The 19315-nt window shown below is 50.6% G+C and overlaps 1 protein-coding gene across 6 annotated transcripts in view; it reads right to left on the bottom strand.

Moving 5' to 3' along the window:
- Positions 1-19315, bottom strand: part of TBCD (tubulin folding cofactor D) — a 241723-nt gene that overhangs the window by 40739 nt on the left and 181669 nt on the right. For all 6 annotated transcript variants that reach the window (XM_058284969.2, XM_071210865.1, XM_058284968.2 and 3 more), the window contains 3 exons: positions 15953-16013; positions 14595-14617; positions 11088-11119 (listed from right to left, as the gene is read on the bottom strand). In XM_058284969.2, coding sequence (XP_058140952.1) covers positions 11088-11119; positions 14595-14617; positions 15953-16013 — 116 coding nt within the window. The remainder of the gene's footprint in view (positions 1-11087; positions 11120-14594; positions 14618-15952; positions 16014-19315) is intronic.

Here is a 19315-nt window from a genome sequence, read left to right as displayed (position 1 = left end):
CTGACCCCACTGGAGACCAAAGCTGTGGCCAAGTCCGAGGCCCCACCTGCGAAGGGGCCGCAGGGATGCATGCACACTCCGGAAAGGGGCCTCTCCAAAGGGGAGGAAACGCGCCTGTCACACACACAGGACGGTCCACCCGGGAGAAGGCAGAGGCCATGGCGGGGAGAGGCTTGTGCCAAGTGCTGCCATCTGGACGCTGCCGAATCCTGAGGAGAAAGGCTCCCGGACCGGCTGTCGTGCCGAAAGTGCTGGTCCGTTCCCAACCCTCTACGACCAGCACAAACCCAAGGTACTGAAGACAGACATGCCCACCACTCCCACGGCAGGACACACCCGCCCTGTGGACAACAACCAAGAGTGCCGGAGCAAATACACAACGTTGACAAGTACCAACAGCCGGTGGACCTGGGCTTCAGGTTGGCAGCCTCCAGAAGGGGCAGACAAAATGACAACATGACCTGCCTGAGCCGGAAGCCTGACAGGAGGCACACACCCACAGAGGACGAAGGGTGAGGATGGCCGACCACACCTGGCATGTTTGCACACTGCCCCTCCACCCATCACACCACCTGGACCACACCCAGGCGTGCACGTGCAAGTGCCATCGTCTCGCATGGGGATGCCAGCAGTTGAGCGCCTCCAACCTTCTTTCTATGCTCACAGTCATAAGGCAGTGGGGTGCAGATGCCATCTCCTTTAAATGTCAGTCAGGCTGGGCTAAGTTATGCTGCAGTAACAAAGGCCGTCCAAGTCCCAGTGCTTACACCTGCAGTGATCTCCATCCACTCACACCATCTGCCCATTGCACCCTCCAGGGAGCATCCCTGCCACTTGGTGCCCCACTGGAAGGACGAGGCTCACATGAGCCTAGAAGGCTCGGGATTGGAAGTGACACCGTCAGCTCCCTCACTGCTCAGAACTTACTTTCCATCACCAGAAACAGGGCCTTCTCCAGCCAGGAGAGGCTTCACGAGACAGACCGTACACATTTCACTGACACACTGCTTCTTACCTAACAGACAACTGAGACAGATCCTGTGCATTCTTTGAAATAGATGCACAATATTCCATAATATAGATATAAAACATTTATTAAAAATTTTTCCTGTTGGACTAAACTTTCTTTCTAGCTTCATGTCATTGCGAACAAGGGGGTGAAAACATCCTCACTGATATGCAGTCTATGCTTCACATACTTCTGGAGTACACATTCTAGGACTAGCACAGCTGGATAGAAGACCAAACACGTTTTTAGTTTTAACAGACCGTGCCGGCTGGCAATCTCCTGAACTGTGACAGTTCCACAGTCATCTGCAGCAGAGGTCACTAAGCTTCAATTGTTGTAAATTTGAAAGATGGAACTGATTTCTCATCATTAATTTAATCAGCATTTCCCTGACTTCTAGGTGAGGCTGAACACCTATTCATCAATTTATATGCTATTTCAATTTACTTTTTAAAAAGTATATATATATAAGTATATTTTTATATATTTTCCCCTTCTTCCTCCTCTTGCCCTGCTGGGTTTTTTTTTTTCCTGTGTCCATTCACTGTGTGATCTTCTGTATCTACTTCCTCTCTTTTTGTCTTCTCATCTTTCTCCTCCAGGATTCACCGGGATTTGATCCCGGGAACATCTGAGGTGGAGAGAAGTTCCTGTCCATTGCGCCACCTCAGCTCCTGGTTTCTGTTGCCCTTCTGCTTGACTCTCCCCTTTGTCTCTTTTGTCGCATCATCATCTTACTGTGTGACTCACTTGCACAGGCACTGGCTCACCACATGGGCACTCAGCTTGCTGCGCAGATACTCTGCTCGCCACGCAGGCACTGGCTCACCACGCAGGCACTTGTGCGGGCACTCAGCTCACTGCACGGGCACTGGCTCACCACGCGGGCACTCAGCTTGCTGCACAGATACTCAGCTCGCCACGCAGGCACTGGCTCGCCATGCAGGCACTTGTGCAGGCACTCAGCTCACTGCACGGGCACTGGCTCACCACATGGGCACTCAGCTTGCTGCGCAGATACTCAGCTCGCCACACAGGCACTGGCTCGCCACGCAGGCACTTGTGCGGGCACTCAGCTCACTGCACGGGCACTGGCTCACCACGCGGGCACTCAGCTTGCTGCGCAGATACTCTGCTCGCCACGCAGGCACTTGTACAGGCACTCAGCTCACTGCATGGGCACTGGCTCACCACATGGGCACTCAGCTTGCTGCACAGATACTCAGCTCGCCACACAGGCACTGGCTCGCCATGCAGGCACTTGTGCGGGCACTCAGCTCACTGCACGGGCACTGGCTCACCACGCGGGCACTCGGCTTGCCACATGGGCACTCAGCTCACCATGAGGTCACTAGCTCGCTATGCAGGCACCCACGTGGGCACTCAGCTCACCACAGGGGCACTTGGCTTACCGCATGGGCACTTTGCTCACCATGCAGGCACTTGGTTTGCCACATGGGCACTGGCTCACCATGCGGGCATGCTTTTTCCTCTTCTTTTTCACCAGGAGGCCCCAGAGATAAAACCCAGGTCCTCCCAGATGGTAGATGGAGGCCTTGTCACTGGAGCCATATCCACTTCCCTCAGTTTACTCTTATGTGAAATGTCTACAGAGTGACTCTGCCCAATTTCCCATTGGATTGCTTAACTTTTTATTGGCAATTATATGCCATATAGATATTAAATTTTATTGTGAACTGCTGTCCAAGTATTTTCTCTAAATCGGTATTTTGTCCACTGACTTTGTGTATATTTTCCATACAAAACTTTTAGTATTCATATAAACATAACTATTTTTTCTAGTTGTGAAATTATTTTGTTAATTCTCCTAGGTGCCTGTACACCAAAAGCCAACACAATTAAATCCTTACCAGTCAGAAATACCCACTGAGGTGACACTACAACCTGTGTGGGTTCTGCTTCAAACTGGTCTGGAGCAGAGGCCTAGAGCAGACACGCCGACGGGGACCTATGAAGAAGAGTGGCAAACGCTGACAGCTGCTGCAGCTGGGGAGTGGGGTGCAACGTGGGACCTGTCAGACCATTTCGCTGCACGTCTGTGCAGATCTAAACACTTCCAAATCACGAGTTATTTTTAGGATCTACATTATCCACACAATGTTCCCTAAAATCTCTTCGAAGATCTTTACGACTATATTTTTTTATACTTAAGTTTTTAACACACTAGAAATTTAGTTTTGGATACCTTATAATGTAGGGGTACAATTTTATTTTCTTCCACATGGTTGTTGGTGACATCGCCATTCATTAAATGAGCTGCCCTTTCTACTAAGAAGAGAAATGTCTTCCTTGTCATGTATCAATCTTTCATATGAATTTTACATAAGAAGATATTTCTGGGTTTTCTATTCCGTTCTATTTATTTGTCTGATCCTATAAAAAATTTCATTGTTTTTTTTTTTAAAGATTTAATTTTTATTTATTTCTCTCCCCTTCCCTGCCCCCCCCCTCCCCCCCATTGTCTGCTCTCGTGTCCATTCGCTGTGTGTTCTTCTGTGACTGCTTCTATCCTTATCAGCAGCACTGGGAATCTGTCTCTTTTTGTTGTGTCATCTTGCTGCATCAGCTCTCCATGTATACGGCGCCACTCCTGGACAGGCTGCACTTTTTTCGCACTGGGCGGCTCTCCTTACGGGACGCACTCCTTGCATGTGGGGCTCCCCTAAGCGGGGGACACTCCTTTGTGGCATGGCGCTCCTTGTGCGTATCAGCACTGTGCATAGACCAGCTCATCACACTGGTCAGGAGGCCCCGGGTTTGAACCTTGGACCTCCCATGTGGCAGGCGAATGATCTATCTGTTGGGCCAAATCCATTTCCCCCATTCTGTTTTGAATTGAGTAGTTCTACATTATGTTTTTTTTTTTTTAAGATTTCTCTCCCCTTCCCCCTCCCCCCCGCCCCAGTTGTCTGTTCTCTGTGTCCATTTGCTGCATGTTCTTCTTTTTGTCCACTTCTGTTGTCAGTGGCATAAGAATCTGTGTCTCTCTTTGTTGCGTCATCTCTCTATGTGTGTGGCACCACTCCTGGGCAGGCTGGACTTTCTTTCATTCTGGGCGGCTCTCCTTACAGGGTGCACTCCTTGAATGTGGGGCTCCCCTACATGGGGACACCCCTGCGCGCCACGGCACTCCTTGCGTGCATCAGCACTGCACATGAGCCAGCTCCACACGGGTCAAGGAGGCCCGGGGTTTGAACCATGGACCTCCCATGTGGTAGACAGACACCCTATCCACCGGGCCAAGTCCACTTCCTTACATTATGTTTTGATGACAGAAAAATGCAAGTCCTCACTTTAAAAAAAGATATTTTTTTCTTGGCAATTTGCCCTGCAAATGAAATTTTTATTTTTTTTTAAAGATATATTTCGTTTATTTCTCTCCCCCTCCCCCCTGTTGTCTGCTCTCTGTGTCCATTTGCTGTGTGTGTTTTTCAGCATCCACTTGCATTATCAGGCAGCATCGGGAAACTATGTCTCATATTTTTTTGTTGTTGCATCATCTTGCTGCATCAGCTCTCCATGTGTGCAGAGACACTCCTGAGCGGGCTGTGCTTTTTTCACGCAGGGCGGCTCTCCTTGTGGGGCTCACTGCTTGCACACGGGGCACCCCCTAAGCGGGGGCGCCCCTTGTGTCACAGAAGTCCTTGCGCACAGCAGCACTGCACATGGGTCAGCTCACCACACGGGTCAGGAAGCCCTGAGTTGCAAACCCTGGACCCTCCATATGGTAGGTGGACGCTCTATCAGTTGAGCCACATCCGCTTCCCTGCAAATGAACTTTAAATGCACTTTTCAAGTTAAAAAAAATAGCAATACATAAAAAGATATGGGACAAAACAGCCATTAGGGAAATATAAATCAAACCCTCAATGAGATACTGCTGCACACCTAGTAGAATGGCTAAAATAAAAAGGACTGATAATACCAAAGCTGGTGAGGATATGGAAAAACTGTACTCTCATACATTGTTTGTGGGAATGTCAAATGTGCAGCCACTCTGGAAACAGCTTGGCAAAATCTTATAAAACTAAACACACTTACACATGACCCAGCAAGTGAACTCTTGGCATTTATCCCAGAGAAATGATAATTCACATTCATACAAAAACCCACACCCGAATGCTCTCGTCAGGTTACTTCCTAAGAGCAGGACACTGGCAACAGCGCAAGTGCCTTTTAATGGTGGATGGTTCAACAAACTCTGGCACAACCAGACAATGGAATAAAAAAAAAAGGATGAACTATTAAAATGCATAATCAATCTGGATAGATCTCAGGGGTATAATACTTACCAAAAAAGTCCACCTCAAAACATTCCCAAAGACAAAACCATAGACACAGAAAACAGTTACTGTTGCCAAATGACAGGGATGAGGTGAGCATGAAGAGAAGAGGATTCACGGGGAAGCTCCTCTGTGGCAATGGAACAATTCTGTATCTTGACTGTGGGTGCAATGATACAAACCTGTATATGGCATACAACTGCATAAAACTACACATGCATGCACACACACACATGAACACGTGGAAACTGCTGAAAATGAATGAGCTCTGTATTCTAGTTAGCAACATGGAACTGAAGTCTACCTCCTGGCTTTGTCCAACAGTTATAAAAGATGCTGCCATTTGAAGAAAGGATGAAAGATACACAAATTCCTATGTACTAATTTTACAAGTTTTTGTGAGTCTATAATTATTTCAAAATAAAAATTATTTTAAAAAGTAATGGACGAGGTAATTCAGATCAACCCTCCTGTCAATACAACATTTTTTTAAAAGCTGGACAAAACTGAACACAAACATCCAAATCTTACCAAAAAACCAAACTAGATTACCGAAGCACTATGAATTCTAGAACCCAAAACAAGTTAAATAAGATGAAAACTCATTCTAGGTATATCATGGTAAAACTGCTGAAAACCAAAGACAAACACAAAATCTTAAAAGAAGCCAGAGAAAATTACTTTTAAGAGAGGAATAAGGCTCCCTCTTGATTTAGAGGTGGAGTGGACATCACCATCCCAGGGTCCTGAGGAAGGAGGAATAAACTATAGATTAGGGAAGCGGATGTGGCTCAAGCAATTGGGCTCCCATCTACCATATAGGAGATCCAGGGTTCGATGCCCAGGGTCTCCTGGTGAAAGGCAAGCTGGCCCGTGTGTAGTGCTGGCCTGCACAGCATGCTCACCTGCAGGACATGCTGCCCACACAGGAGTGCTGGCCCAGGTGGAGAGCTGGCACAGCAAGATGACGCAACAAAAAGAGACACAGAGGAGAGACAATAAGAGACACAGAGGAGAGACAATAAGAGACACAGCAGACCAGGGAGCTGAGATGGCACAAGAGAATGATCGCCTCTCTCACACTCCGGAAGGTCCCAGGATCGGTTCCCAGAGCCACCTAATGAGAATACAAAGCAGACACAGAAGAACACACAGCAAATGGACACAGAAAACAGACAATGGAGGGAGGGGGGAGAAATAATAAAAAATAAAAAATAAATCGACTGAGCAGACTTACTGGTATTCCACTATAGAATTATTGGGACTCTAGCAATGCAAGAAACTGTATCACTGATGTGGAGACAGTGGCCATGGGAGTTGCTGAGGGCAGGGAGAAGAAAGAAAAGGTATATGGGGGCATTTTCGGGACTTGGAGTTATCCTGAATGATACTGCAGGGACAGATGCTGGGCACTGTATATCCTGCCATAATCCACTGCATGGACTAGGGGAGAGTATAAACCACAATGTAAACTATAATCCATTCTGTGCAGCAGTGCTCCAAAACGTATTCATCAAATGCAATGAACATGCCACACTGATGAAAGAGGTTATTGATGTGGGAGTTGTGGGGTAGGGGTGGGGAGTGGGGGTATATGGGAACCTCTTACATTTTTTAATGTAACATTTTGTGTGATCTATGTATCTTTAAAAAAAAATTAAAAAACAAAAAAGAACAATAAGTAGACTTATGTTTTAACAAAATAATGTTTTAACAGATAATGTTTTAACAAAAAGGTGAAAAATCCAGAAAACAGAATGTTACATTTAAAGTGCCAAAATTTTTAAAATGAATATTCTTTAAAAATGAAGGTGAAAAAGGTTATTTACAGACAAACAAATCAGAGAATTTATCACCAGCAAGCATACCCTCTAGAAAATATTGACAAGTGTTTGCCCCTCAGACAAAAGGAATATGATCCTCTTGGAAGGTCAGAAATGCAGAAAGGAACAAGAAAGGAAAAACAGGTAAATATGTAGGTACATATAAGAGAATTTTGACTATATGAGACAACAATAATGTCTTGCACGGTCTACAATACATACAAAATTTTAAGACAAGACAACTGGACATAAGTCAGGAAGAAAGAAGTTAGGGGAGGAATGTATTTTTCTAGACTTTTAAAATTGGGTATGGTCATGTGACTTGCCTTGGTCAATGAAATATGAGCAGAAATGAAAGCATCAAGAGCCAGTTTGTGAGTCTCCTTCTCCCCATCCCCATGAGAGTTCCTGGGTGAGGACAGGATGGGGCAGCTCTCCCTGTCCTTCCACTGACCAAGGCCACACTACACCATGTTTTAAGGCACTGATGTGGCATATGCATAATCCAGCCCATCCTAACTAACAAGGCTCCTTCCTCCACTTCTACCAGTGGAACTGAGCTCTATAGGTCTGCTGCTTTTAATTCTAAATAATGGAACCCCAGGGCCTGCCTTAGAAACACAAGCCTTGACGGTCAGCAAAGAGAGTCCAAGAAAGAAATCGAGCGGACGCCCCTCTCTCTTGCAACTGTGAAAAGACAATCAGGTTGACTTCCCAAAACTCCTTCAAATAACTTGATAGGGGCTAAATTGAGGACTTCACAACTTTATCAATCTAATTCTCCCATGCAGCAGAGAGAACTGCGTGGGTTTTCATAACAATTGCCAACTTCTTATTTCTTTGATATGTGAGCAAAGGGGTCTGGGAAGAACCCTCAGATCTTGAACATCTGTTGTCATAAAAATAACCTCCGAAAGGAACCTTCAGCTTGACTGGCTGTCTTACTTGAGTGTCTGCAGATGGGTAACGTATGTGATAACTCTTGATAACAGCACTTAACTTACCTAATGGTATGACCAAAAGGTGGAAACCCACATCAGGGTTCTCACTCACATCAGAAGTTGATTGCTGGTACTTTCCATTCACCCACATGCAGATCATGAATCTATTATTCTCACTAGATAAGAGCTTTGAGTCTTGTCTCATTTAAATTAACATCCTAAGACTAAGGATATCAGGAAATAGCTGTATAAGCCCGTAACTTAGAAATGTGGAAGCAAACGAAGGGGAAAAAAGAACTAGAAGAACTGAAAGGGATGACTTTGGGGAAATAAAAATTTAGGAATGGGGAGTGGCACAAGACCACTGAAACTTTCCATAACTATTTCACTTTAAAACTATCCATACTTAAATAAAATTGGAAAGGAAAATAATTTCCTAGGAAGGGAAAAATGAACAAGAGTGAGTTTACATCCAGGAGCCATTCAGGATATCTGTGGAAACTGAGGGCAGCTCATGTCAGAACAGTCGGTGGCAGAGTAACCAGGACCAGGCAGGACCGGGGCTGGCAGCATGAGCACTTACCACCCAAAGGGGAAGGGAAACGGGTGTCAGAACCCGGAAGGAGAGAGGTATGGGGCAGGGGCCGCTCAGGACCCGGGACCGGGGTGAACAGGCAGAGACGTGGCCGGCTGGACAGAGCTGGGGACGAAGGTCCTGACCTCGCTTTCCACCCTCCAAGCAGGAAGCCAGGGGGTCAGGAGTGGCGAGCAGCCCCTCCAGCAGCCCTCAGAGCAGAGGCGGGGTGGGTCATCCAGCACATAGCCCCTCAGCAGATCACAAACCACAGCTATCCCTCAGGGCAAACCTGAGAATATGGGGTGGTATAAAATGGCCAAACACCAAAAATAGCAATAAGGTTGCCTTTTTTTTTTAAACCTTTGGCTAAAATAAAGCAGTTTTTGTATTTCACAACTACTTGGGCAGTTTGTTATTCTTTGCATGGAGCAGTGGTGGGTGCAGCAGGTAGGGCAGGGGAGATCCCCAGGAAGTGGCCAAGCAAAGCAGCAAGCCACGCCCCCATCCAGCAAGTGGCAGCGGAGAGGCCCTCGCAACCCCATGTGGGCAAAGCCCACTGACCTTCTGGGAAGCACCCAGCTGTTTAGAGAAAACAGTGCTCTGCAGTCGCTGCATTCATCACATTTATCTGTAGTGGGGAGAGGGGTGGTAGCACAAGCCTACAAGGGCTGGTAATAAAGTTGGCTCAACTAAGTCCAACACATCTAAACAACGGTGTTCAGTATAGCTGCTAGAAACAGAAGCTTATGGAATGGCATGGAGAGCTATCAACGACACATGAGTTAAAAGATTAAAAATTAACACAGAGTGCAGTGAGTGAAGCTCAGTGGCTCAGCACATGCTTCACATGTACGAGGTACTGAGTTCAATCCCTGGCATCAAAAAAAAAAAATCAACCCAGACAAGGCAGTCTCAATTTTACAAAACATAATTCACTCTAAGAGCAAGAAATACCCAGGTCATGTCTGGTCACAGGGTTGTACCTGGTGCTGGAACCATGACTGAGTTTCCGTCCCGCTCTGGTGAGCAGGTCCTGGTGGGAGGTCACTGTGCAAGCACCAGGAGCCACCAGAGCAGACCCTGTGTGTGGACAGGGAGGGCCCGCCTGCCCCGGAGAGCAACTGCCCACCCCAAGCCAGCACCCAGGCAGCCAGGATACAGCTCCCGAGTGAGTTGGAGTACCTTCCCGCAACAGCCCGCACGCCCACCCCTCATGCCAGCGTTGCCAGGCCATAGCGGGCAGCAGAGCAGGTGACAGAGCAGTGTCCTAGCGCAGCAGAGGCTCAGAGGCCACACGGGGACAGCGGGCGTGGTCGGTGCACACGCAGGCCTGGGAGCTGACCCCAGGCAGTGAACTGGTGCCAGCCGAGGAGAACCCGAGCCGAAACCCAGGGCACAGGCGAACAGGAAAGGGAAGTGCTCCTCCAGGAAGGGCTGCGGCGTGGCCCACTCACTGTGGAAGGCGGTCAGAAGAGGCAGAGGGGCTGAGAGCGGGGTGGGGGGCAGGCGGGCGCGCCGGCACACGAGACCCTGGACTGAGCACTGGGTGAAGAAACTCGAGCAGACACTGGGTGGGGGCACGTGACGAGGACCCTGGCCCTACCCCCACACAGACCCTGGGGGAGCCCAGGCCCCGCCCTCCCCATATATACCCTAGGGTCAGAGTGCAGATGAGGGGCTCAGTGCCAGTGAGACATAGACGCTTCTCTCTGCCTGACCCTCCAGCCCCTCCAGACACAATGCCCCCCATGGCCCCACGCGACCCCCCACCTCGCTGTGACCGTGCTCGTCGGTCACCCCCACACTGTGGGCCGTGCTCACGTGGGAACCCATCGACCCCTCCCTGCGAGGGGCTCTCCAGGGTAAACATCGACCCAAGAAACGAGACTGCCGAGACTGCTGGGACTGCCACACTTCACTGAACAGCTGCAGAGACTTTAGAGGCCTAGATTGTTTGTTTGTTTGTGTCATCTGAGCTTCTTCCAAACATTTACATGTCTGAAAACTTACTCTTTGCTCTATATTAACTTAAAATACACATTCTCGGGTTAGCCCTTTGTGACAGGCATACTGTTCCTCCCCCATCACCCACCCATCCCCTCCCCAACAGCCAGGCAACCAACCCTTTGGCTACTAAAATGCATTAAAACCCACAAGGACCTGAAAATCACAAACTCAAAATTAAGCAAAAGCTAACAATGGGAATTGTGGAGGTGGGGCCAGTTACTGTGCTCAAGCCAGACATGTCCCCAGAGGCAATTAAGGCCAAAGGAAAGTGCCTGGCCTTTGTTACTGCCAGAGAACACCTTTTCCGGAAAATTTAAATTATTTTAAAAAATGAAAGTAAAAGCGCTGAGACCTTTTTTCTTTCCTTGATGGCTGGGATAAAGGATTGCAACCCATAATCTGCAGTCTTCCATCTCTCACACCTACCTGCTTGTCTCATGAGTTCTCCTCCCAGGCCCCTAAAAATTTAACAAAACAGTCACAGTTAAAACATGTTATTACATAAAAGAGGGTAAAACATCCTCACCAAGTAATATACATCATTTCAGGCTCCAAACAATATTAAAACGTATGACCTTTCTGTGAAAAGGAATGAAAAGGCAAGTGACCTACCCACCTTTCAGAAGGCCACCCTTCCGGTGGACACAGGACCGTACTTACTGGGGGGACCACAGCACGCTGAGATGTACAGCAACTACAGACTGCGCCCGTCTTTCACTTTATAAAAACGGAAGGACTTGGCATGCCAGCAAGATATCCTCGTCCAGGCACAGCAGTGTCCCGCGCACATTAAGAGCACAGCCAGGGAGGAGAAAGAGCGCTGTCTCGCCCACTCCCGCACCAAGGGCCCACCGGAAGCAGCACACCGACGGGGAGACCACACACCAACACAGGGCCTGTGCTAACCCAGGAGGGAGCAGCAGGGCGGCCACCATCCACAACAATGAGAAAAATGGAGGCGGTGGCCGATGGCTTCAGACACTGGGCAGTGGGCAGGACTGTGGTCCAAGACGAGCAACCAGAGCCAAAGCCCCAGGCTCGGAGTAGGCAAAGCCAGGGGAGCTGGCACCGGCTGAGGAGTGGGGGTGGGCACTCAGGGGACCGAGTACAGAGAGGAGGGACTGCCCGAGCGAAGGCTCTGGGGAGCTGAGAGTGGTCCCCAGGGTCTTTGGTGTGAAAGGAACAGCTAAGCCTGGGAGGACAAGGTGAGTGAGCAGCTCCTAGCACCTGCACGGGCAAGGGGCAGGGCACGGAGCCCATCGGGGGGCAGAGGTGGTGTGGGTCCAACCCAGCCTTGGACTGACCCTGTTCTGACCCACTGACCACCACCCAAGGCTCAGAAGGAGGCCTCAGAGGATCCAAACGGTCCTGATTAATTTAAATACACCCCAGAGAAAAAAGGAATAGAGCAGCAAAATTCAGCCCCCAGCAATATAAATTTCACAAAGTCTGCTGGCATATAATAAAAAATAACTAGACTTTCTATAAACCTAGAACTTCTCTAAGAAATACACACACACACACACACACACACACACAAATCCCTGGGCATGCAAAGATGTGGGAAAATAAGGCCCATATTTAAAAGAGAATCCAATCAATCTAAAGCAGACCTGTCCACGACGATGGAATGAGCACACAGGCCGTTAATGCTTCTACATATTCTCTAAACGTTCCACACAATAGAGGAAAACACAAACCCATGAGGAGAGAAACGGAAGCTACAAAAAAGACATCTGTAGAGAGAGCATACATGAAACCTACCGACAGATGCCGGTCAGGGGCTGCCAGGTGGGGGAGCAGACATTGCAAGGGGGCACTTCTCAGTAGATGGAATGTTCTCCTATTGTGATCATACATGACTGCAGGTGTACACTTAAAATCGTTGAATTTTATTGTCTGTAAATTATTTCTCAAAAATACTGACTTTTTAAAAATTACTCTAAGGGAGCGGATATGACTTCCACACGGGAGGTTCTGGGTTCAGTTCCCAATGCCTCCTAAAAAAAAAAAAAAAAAAAAAAAAAAAAAAAAAAACAAGCAAAACAAATGAAAAAAAACAACTCCGGGAAGCTGATGTGGCCCAGTGGTTGAACTCTGGTTTCCTGCCTATGAGAGCCTGGGTTCAAACCTGGCCCATTCTGTACACAAGTGGCCTTTTCAGGGTATACGGAGTACCATCCTTTCTAAATTGATGCTTTCTGTTGGTTTCGCCGTTTTTAAATGGCTCCCCAGCACAGGGCTGCAGGGCCTTCTAGAAAATCCACAAGAGAGGAGCTTGTCCAGGCAAGGCGCAGCATGGCTGGAGTTCAATGTTAACAAGATCCAATTACCTGCCTTAGGTTCAGGGGGGTTTTAACATTGACCTACAGTGTTCTGCAGCAGTGACACTGCTGGCAGTCTCTAAAAGGTGAAACAAAACTTCCTAGGGAACCCCTATATGCAAACTTTAGGAGGAAACAAGAGGTAGAGTGTCTTTAAACAGAAACACAGAAACTAGGGGCAGCACTCCTCGGCTGGCCTAGTGCTGTGGCCAGAGGCTCACCAGAGGCCAGACCTGTATCCCCAGGGGCAAAGGTTCAAGACTCCCTAACTCAGTGTTTGCAGAACTGCCGCAAATAAGAATCAGCCCTACTTTTTTTTTAATTTCTGGAAGTCAGTTAATCATTCCATTAAAAAAACTAAGGAGGAGATTATGACATGAGTAGGAACAAAAATTTAAAAAAAAAAAAAAAGAAGAGGTTTAAAAAGATCTTGCTGCAAAGAAGTACTCAGAGACTGTGGAAATCTTGCCAAAATGGCATAGCTGGTGGGAAGTGGCCAAGGCTAGAAAACATCAGGAGTAAAGGAGAACGGAATGACGTTCACAGTGTTACACAAAGTGACATCAAAAAGCCACTAAGAAAAACAAAACAGCAAGCCAGAGAATTGGAGAGAACATTGGCAAATTGTATGTCCGGCTAAGGGCTCGAGTCCACAAGGAGGAAAGAACTCCGATGGCTTAGGAGAAGAGACACAGCACTCCTTTAAATGGACAAGATCTGAACAGACACTTCACAAGAAGACGACTGCAAGTGGCCAATTAGCACAGGAAAAGACGCTCGCCCTCACTTGTCACCAGGGAAATGCAAGTCAGAACAGCAGCGAGATGCCTCCACAGGGCGCCAGGACAGCTCCAGGTTAGAGCATGACAACGCCAAGGTGACGGGGATGAGAAGCGAGGCCCCTCCGCAGCAGCACAGCCCTGGAAGCGCTCGCAGGAACCTCGAGAGCAGGTCTACTACCTGGCCCGCGGGTACCACTGCAGGCGTCTACCTGAGGAACCGGGACGCAGACGTGGACCTGGGTGCCAAGCGCACAGCAGCTCCATTCCCCAGAGTCACCAGCTGGAAACCACCCACGCGTCCAGAGACGAACGGATCCTACAGCATGGAAGTCCACAGGCCACGGAAGGGACGAGAGGGCACCCGTGCCGCAGCGCAAGAACCTCAGAGTCGGGAGCCTCAGTGAGAGAAGCCGGGCACAGGCCTCACGCACGGGAATCTGTTTCCACGGAATTCTAGAAAAGGCTGGCTCTAGCCACTCGGGCTGGGGCTGGGAGGGGAAACGCTTTAGGGTGCTGGCAACGATTGCACACAATCACCCAAACTCAACAAAGCATGCACTTAGAACCAGCAAACTTTACTACACATCGAGCAAACCTCAACAAAGCTACAGGTACCAACTAAGTTAGACCCTTCCTATCTTCTGAATATTGAACTAATGACTACAATACTTATTCAAATAAAATAAACACAGTACAAAAACTGCAAGGACAAATGAACTATAAGGCCCATAACACAGCTACTTAGAAATATTAACAGACTAGCCCAAATTTAACTAAAAATACTTATCTTTTTCAATCAGACAGGAGACTTATTTTGAAAAGCTTACCTGTATAACTGGCGATCATATAGCTAAAAATAAATTGAAAAGTCATTCAGTTTTTAAGTAATTTTGATTTTTCAAACAGTACCTGCCCCCCCCCCCCCCACACACAATATTAACAAGTTTAGTGAGCAAACACCTCGCGGCCTTTGGCCTGCCTGTGGAGAGGTGCCCGGCAGGGCACAGAGAAGCACGGCCATTTTGGCCAGCTGAGCCCCTCGCTCAGAGCCTCACCTACCCTGTCTCGGTTAATCCTCCCAGGAGCGACGGCAGGGGGGACTGCCACGGCCTCAGTGCAGGGAAGGGAAGACCGAGGCCCAGAGCAAGGAGGCTGGGGCCATGCCGCCAGCAAACACCGCACCTGCCCGGCAGGCCCAGGGCCCGCGTCCTCCCTGTCCCCCTACAGACCCTTGGGAAGAAAACAGATTGTACTGGCGGGATTCTGAGCTTTTTCTTCAAGAGAACCCTTGGTGCCCCTGCACTTAAAATGTACTCAACATGCACATTTCACCAGAAACTCCACTAATTTCTTTAAACACACTGCTGAGTTCTCACAGTTCTGAGGGAGGGACAGGGCTTGGGACTGAGGGACTCACAGCCTTGCCGAGGACGTGCCGCTGCCACGTGGGGAGGCAGGTGCTCACCACACAACAACCTCGCCCACGGCCACGTTGCCCCCGAAGTCGGGTGTGAACACTAGAATTCATTTTAACTAATGAAAAACATAAGTAAATAAAATGGCCTCGCCAGATCAAAAGGCAAGCTGATGGCACAGGTAGAAAGGATTGGGATCTGAGACCAAAACAGCTTAATATTTCAGAAAGAAAAATCTTGAACAAACATCAAAGCAACACAATTCCTTATAATGATGATGATGATGATGACATTAAGAGATGCAGTTCAGGGGGCAGATGCCGCTCGGTGGTTGAGCGCCTGCTTCCCACGTACAAGGTCCTGGGTTTGATCCCTGGTACCTTCTAAAAACAAAGCAAAACAAAAGACACCATTCAAACTTGACCTCTTGAGACTCAAAAGCCCAGGAAAACGTGCAGCCCCCAGAGACACCCCCACAGATCTGTGGATGTAATTTCAAGGTCGGCAGCCCCCCGCACAGACGAGCCACTGGAGAAAGGCACCCACTGGTAACGCCCTAGTGGTCCCAGCAGGGCACCCTGTGCCCAAGCGGGCAGTGTGGTCTCTGTGCTCCCTATCCCAGACACCCCCAGGGGCTGCGGACCAGAGTGGAGTCCTTGGAGAGAGCCACCACAGCGCCCGGCCTTCTGCCTCCAGCCTCACGCAGCTGAGGGGCGTGGAGGGTGTGTGGGATGTCAGGTACGGCCTTGCCGGGCGCGGGGCATACCGACCTGGTGGTGAATCTGCTTCAAGCCGTCCAGAGCCTTCTGGTCCAGGTAGTCGGTGACAGGCCTGCAAGATTAAAACACAGCACCTGCGCTCATGTGGGACAGGACTCCGACCCCTGGGGCCAAGCTGGAGAACACGGGGGCCTAGGAAGGAGGTCCTGCCCAGCGCCCCACTAGGCCCTGCCAACAGAAGCAGCGTCGGGTGGGTGCTCTCTGAGCAGCTTCTCCTCGCGCAGGCGGTTTGCTGCCCCTGGACGGGCGCAGGTGGGCACAGCCGACAGCCCGACAACGGTGACGTGTGCACCGCGCTCCATGGAGGCAACTGAGCAGAGAGGAGCCGGCAGCAGAGTGGCCTGCCCGCCGTCCTGCTGGGCCTGGGAACGGAGCCTTGGGGGGCTCCCCCAGCCGTAACTGCCGAGCGGCTCACTCTGCCCAAACCGTCTGTACCAACATGTTCTGCTAAACGCTTGCTTTCCCCCCGGAAGCCTGGAGTCCTCGTACGTGCCCGGCAGGGCCTGCCCAGGTGGCCAGGTCCCACGGAAGCTCTGGGCTCTGGGTCTCTAACGCTGCCACACGCTGTCCTGGAGGAGACGCCCCGGGAGGACTGGAAGGTGCATCTGGTCTCCTCGGACCTCACCCCCGCCCCCTCCCCTCTGCTGACTGCACTGCATCCTTTCACAGGACCAGTCACGGTCATGAGCACATGCCAAGTCCAAGAGCCCTGGTGAGCCAGCAAAGCCGGGGTGGCCTTGGGGTCCCCCACAACATCCAGGAAGAGGCATGCCCAGGAGCACCCAGAGGCGCGTGCAGAACGGCAGTGCCACGAGTGCCTAGCGCCCCCAGGTGGGGAGCCACACACCTGCCGGCAGGTGAACAACCAGGTGACCAGGCCACATTGTCCCCACGGCGAGTCTATGCCAGAACCCCAGTGTTCATGGGAGCCCTCCAGGAAGAACGAGAGGCGCGCTAGAAGGGCGAGGCCACGTACGAGCCCAGGGCTGCCCATCTCCTCGAAAGGCACCATCAGCGGGCGCGCGCCTTGCCTCCACCACGCTCTGAAACGCACAGGCCAGTCGCCCTGGACTGGCATGTCTTCCTCACGTGCTGACCAATCTTAGACCAAGCGCTTCCAGAACAGGTTCGGCGAGGACGTGCTCGCACGTTTCCCAACTCCAAATTGAAGAACACGTCAAAAGGCAAACAGTTCCAGCCACGCAGTAAAAACCAAAGGCCGAGCCCTGACCCCACCACGTGAGACATGGTATGGTCTGCTCGGCGTGACCACGACGCCCGAGGTCCACGGGGCTGCACAGGAGCTCACGCACCCCGAGGGCTCGGGAAAGCGAGCCAGAGCCGAGGAAGGCCCGCCCGGAGCCCTGGGACTGCCCCTGGCCTCAGCTGGAGAAGCTGGTCCTGCCGGGTGTCTCTCCTCCACCCTCCCCTTCACTCTTCCACACGTTTAGAGCAGGAAATGAGGGGAGCGCCTACCAAACCCCTCCAGACGGCAGGCTGCGTGAGACAGTCGTGGGAGCTGCTGGGCACCAGCTGGAAGCCTCCTCCCAGTCCTGTGGAGGCCCTTGCGAGGGAAGGGCAGGGCTGTGGAAGCGCCCCCACCCCCCTGGGAAGCCTCAGGCCCTCTCCCCACTCCTGAGGGCTCGCCAGGCTTCTTCCAGCTGCTCAGGCCCCAAAACACATACAAGCAGAAGCTGCAGGGCCTCAGGGCAGGCCGGGGACAGATGCCCAGTCCACGCAGTGTGGGGCCAGCCCCAGGGCAAGGAGCTGGGAGAGGTCCAGGAGCAGGACAGAGGGTCAGCAACAGCCTTGGGCAGCAGCGGGGACCACACGGGCCCCAAATTTGCACAGGTCCCTTTCAGACAGCCAGTCAGGACTGTCGTTTTTCACAGTGGAAGGTAGAAGTGGCATCAGTTTAGTCCACAAGTGCCACTTAACACACATTTTTAAACCTTGTCTGCACTTGCAAGTATGAGGTATACAGTTGAAAGATGGTGATGCAACCAAAACCCCTTCCCCATTTCCCCTTTATCCCCTCCCCCCTCACTGTTTGTAACTTTTCTCCTATCTACATTCTCCAAGGTACTCCGAACACTGAAGTATATAGCACCAGGTATTTGGAGAAAAGCATTAATTAACACTCTAATTCCAAACAGTGGATTGGTGGGTGGACAGACAGTGGGCAGACGAACGGACAGGCTGGTAGGTGGACGGACGGTGAGCAGACAGGTGGGGGATGAGTGAATGAATGGAATGCCTCTAGTAGGTCCATGACGCCCTTCAAAAGTAGGTTCCAGACGATAACTACTAGGAGGATTCCCAGGGCAGGCCTGGGCATGGGACTGAGAAGCACTGGTCTCACCAAGGGCTCAGAAGTGATGGCCATGGCACCCGCTGAGCGCCCTCCTTGGGGCCAGGCAGGTGCCAGTGGACGCACTCACCTGGCCCCAGAGGCCAGCACACTGTGGGACGTGTGGGGAGGAGAGGGCCGCACGGCCGTGACAGGCGGAGCCCGGCTCTGAGCCCAACACCCAGGCCCAGGCCGCCCGTAGTCACTGGCTGAGTCGTGAGGGCACACGCACACCAGCGCAGGGCCTGCGTCTCAACGTCCACTGCGGGACACAGCACTGGGTGCCATAGTGGCAGCTGAGGCCAGGAGCCTCGACTGGTGGGTGGAGCGGATTCAGCGGTGGCAACTGTCACATCTTGTCACCAGGGTCCCCATGGCAGTACTAAGTTAAGCTCAGGTTTTCACAACTGGAGTCCAAGAACCCAGAAACTGTTGCTAAAAGGTATCCATGAATTTTCATTTTTGAGGAAAAGTCAATTGGAAAGAAAAGAAACTCTACCAGCTGCCTCTAACTGTCAACAAGGGAATAAAACGTTCCCATGCACTGAACTCTCCAGTAACCCTTCATGCTTTGTCATATTTATACAAACAAAGCCAACTGAAAAAATGCTCAATGGAGGTTTACATTCATTTACATGTATGTTGTCTGGTATTTTAAATGATTAAAAGTGACAAATGAATAAAGATACTGGACATGTGAGCTACTCAATATTACCAATGAAAAGGCGTCTTTGCTTTCACAACTCGTTACCTCAGAAGACGAGGCTGTGCTGTGAGAGCAGCGGGCTGGGCGTGGCAGTGTGGACACACGTGGGGCCCCACGCCTCTCGGCAGCTGGGCGTGGCGGTGTGGACACACGTGGGGCCCCACGCCTCTCGGCAGCTGGGCGTGGCGGTGTGGACACACGTGGGGCCCCAGCCTCTCGGCAGCTGGGCGTGGCGGTGTGGACACACCTGGGGCCCCACGCCTCTCGGCAGCTGGGCGTGGCGGCGTGGCGGCGTGGA

The sequence above is a fragment of the Dasypus novemcinctus genome, chromosome 21 (assembly GCF_030445035.2).
Source record: "Dasypus novemcinctus isolate mDasNov1 chromosome 21, mDasNov1.1.hap2, whole genome shotgun sequence".
In the NCBI taxonomy this organism is placed as follows: Eukaryota; Metazoa; Chordata; class Mammalia; order Cingulata; family Dasypodidae; genus Dasypus; species Dasypus novemcinctus.
The sequence above is the reverse complement of the archived record's forward strand: the minus strand, read 5'-3'. Positions and strand labels throughout refer to the sequence as shown.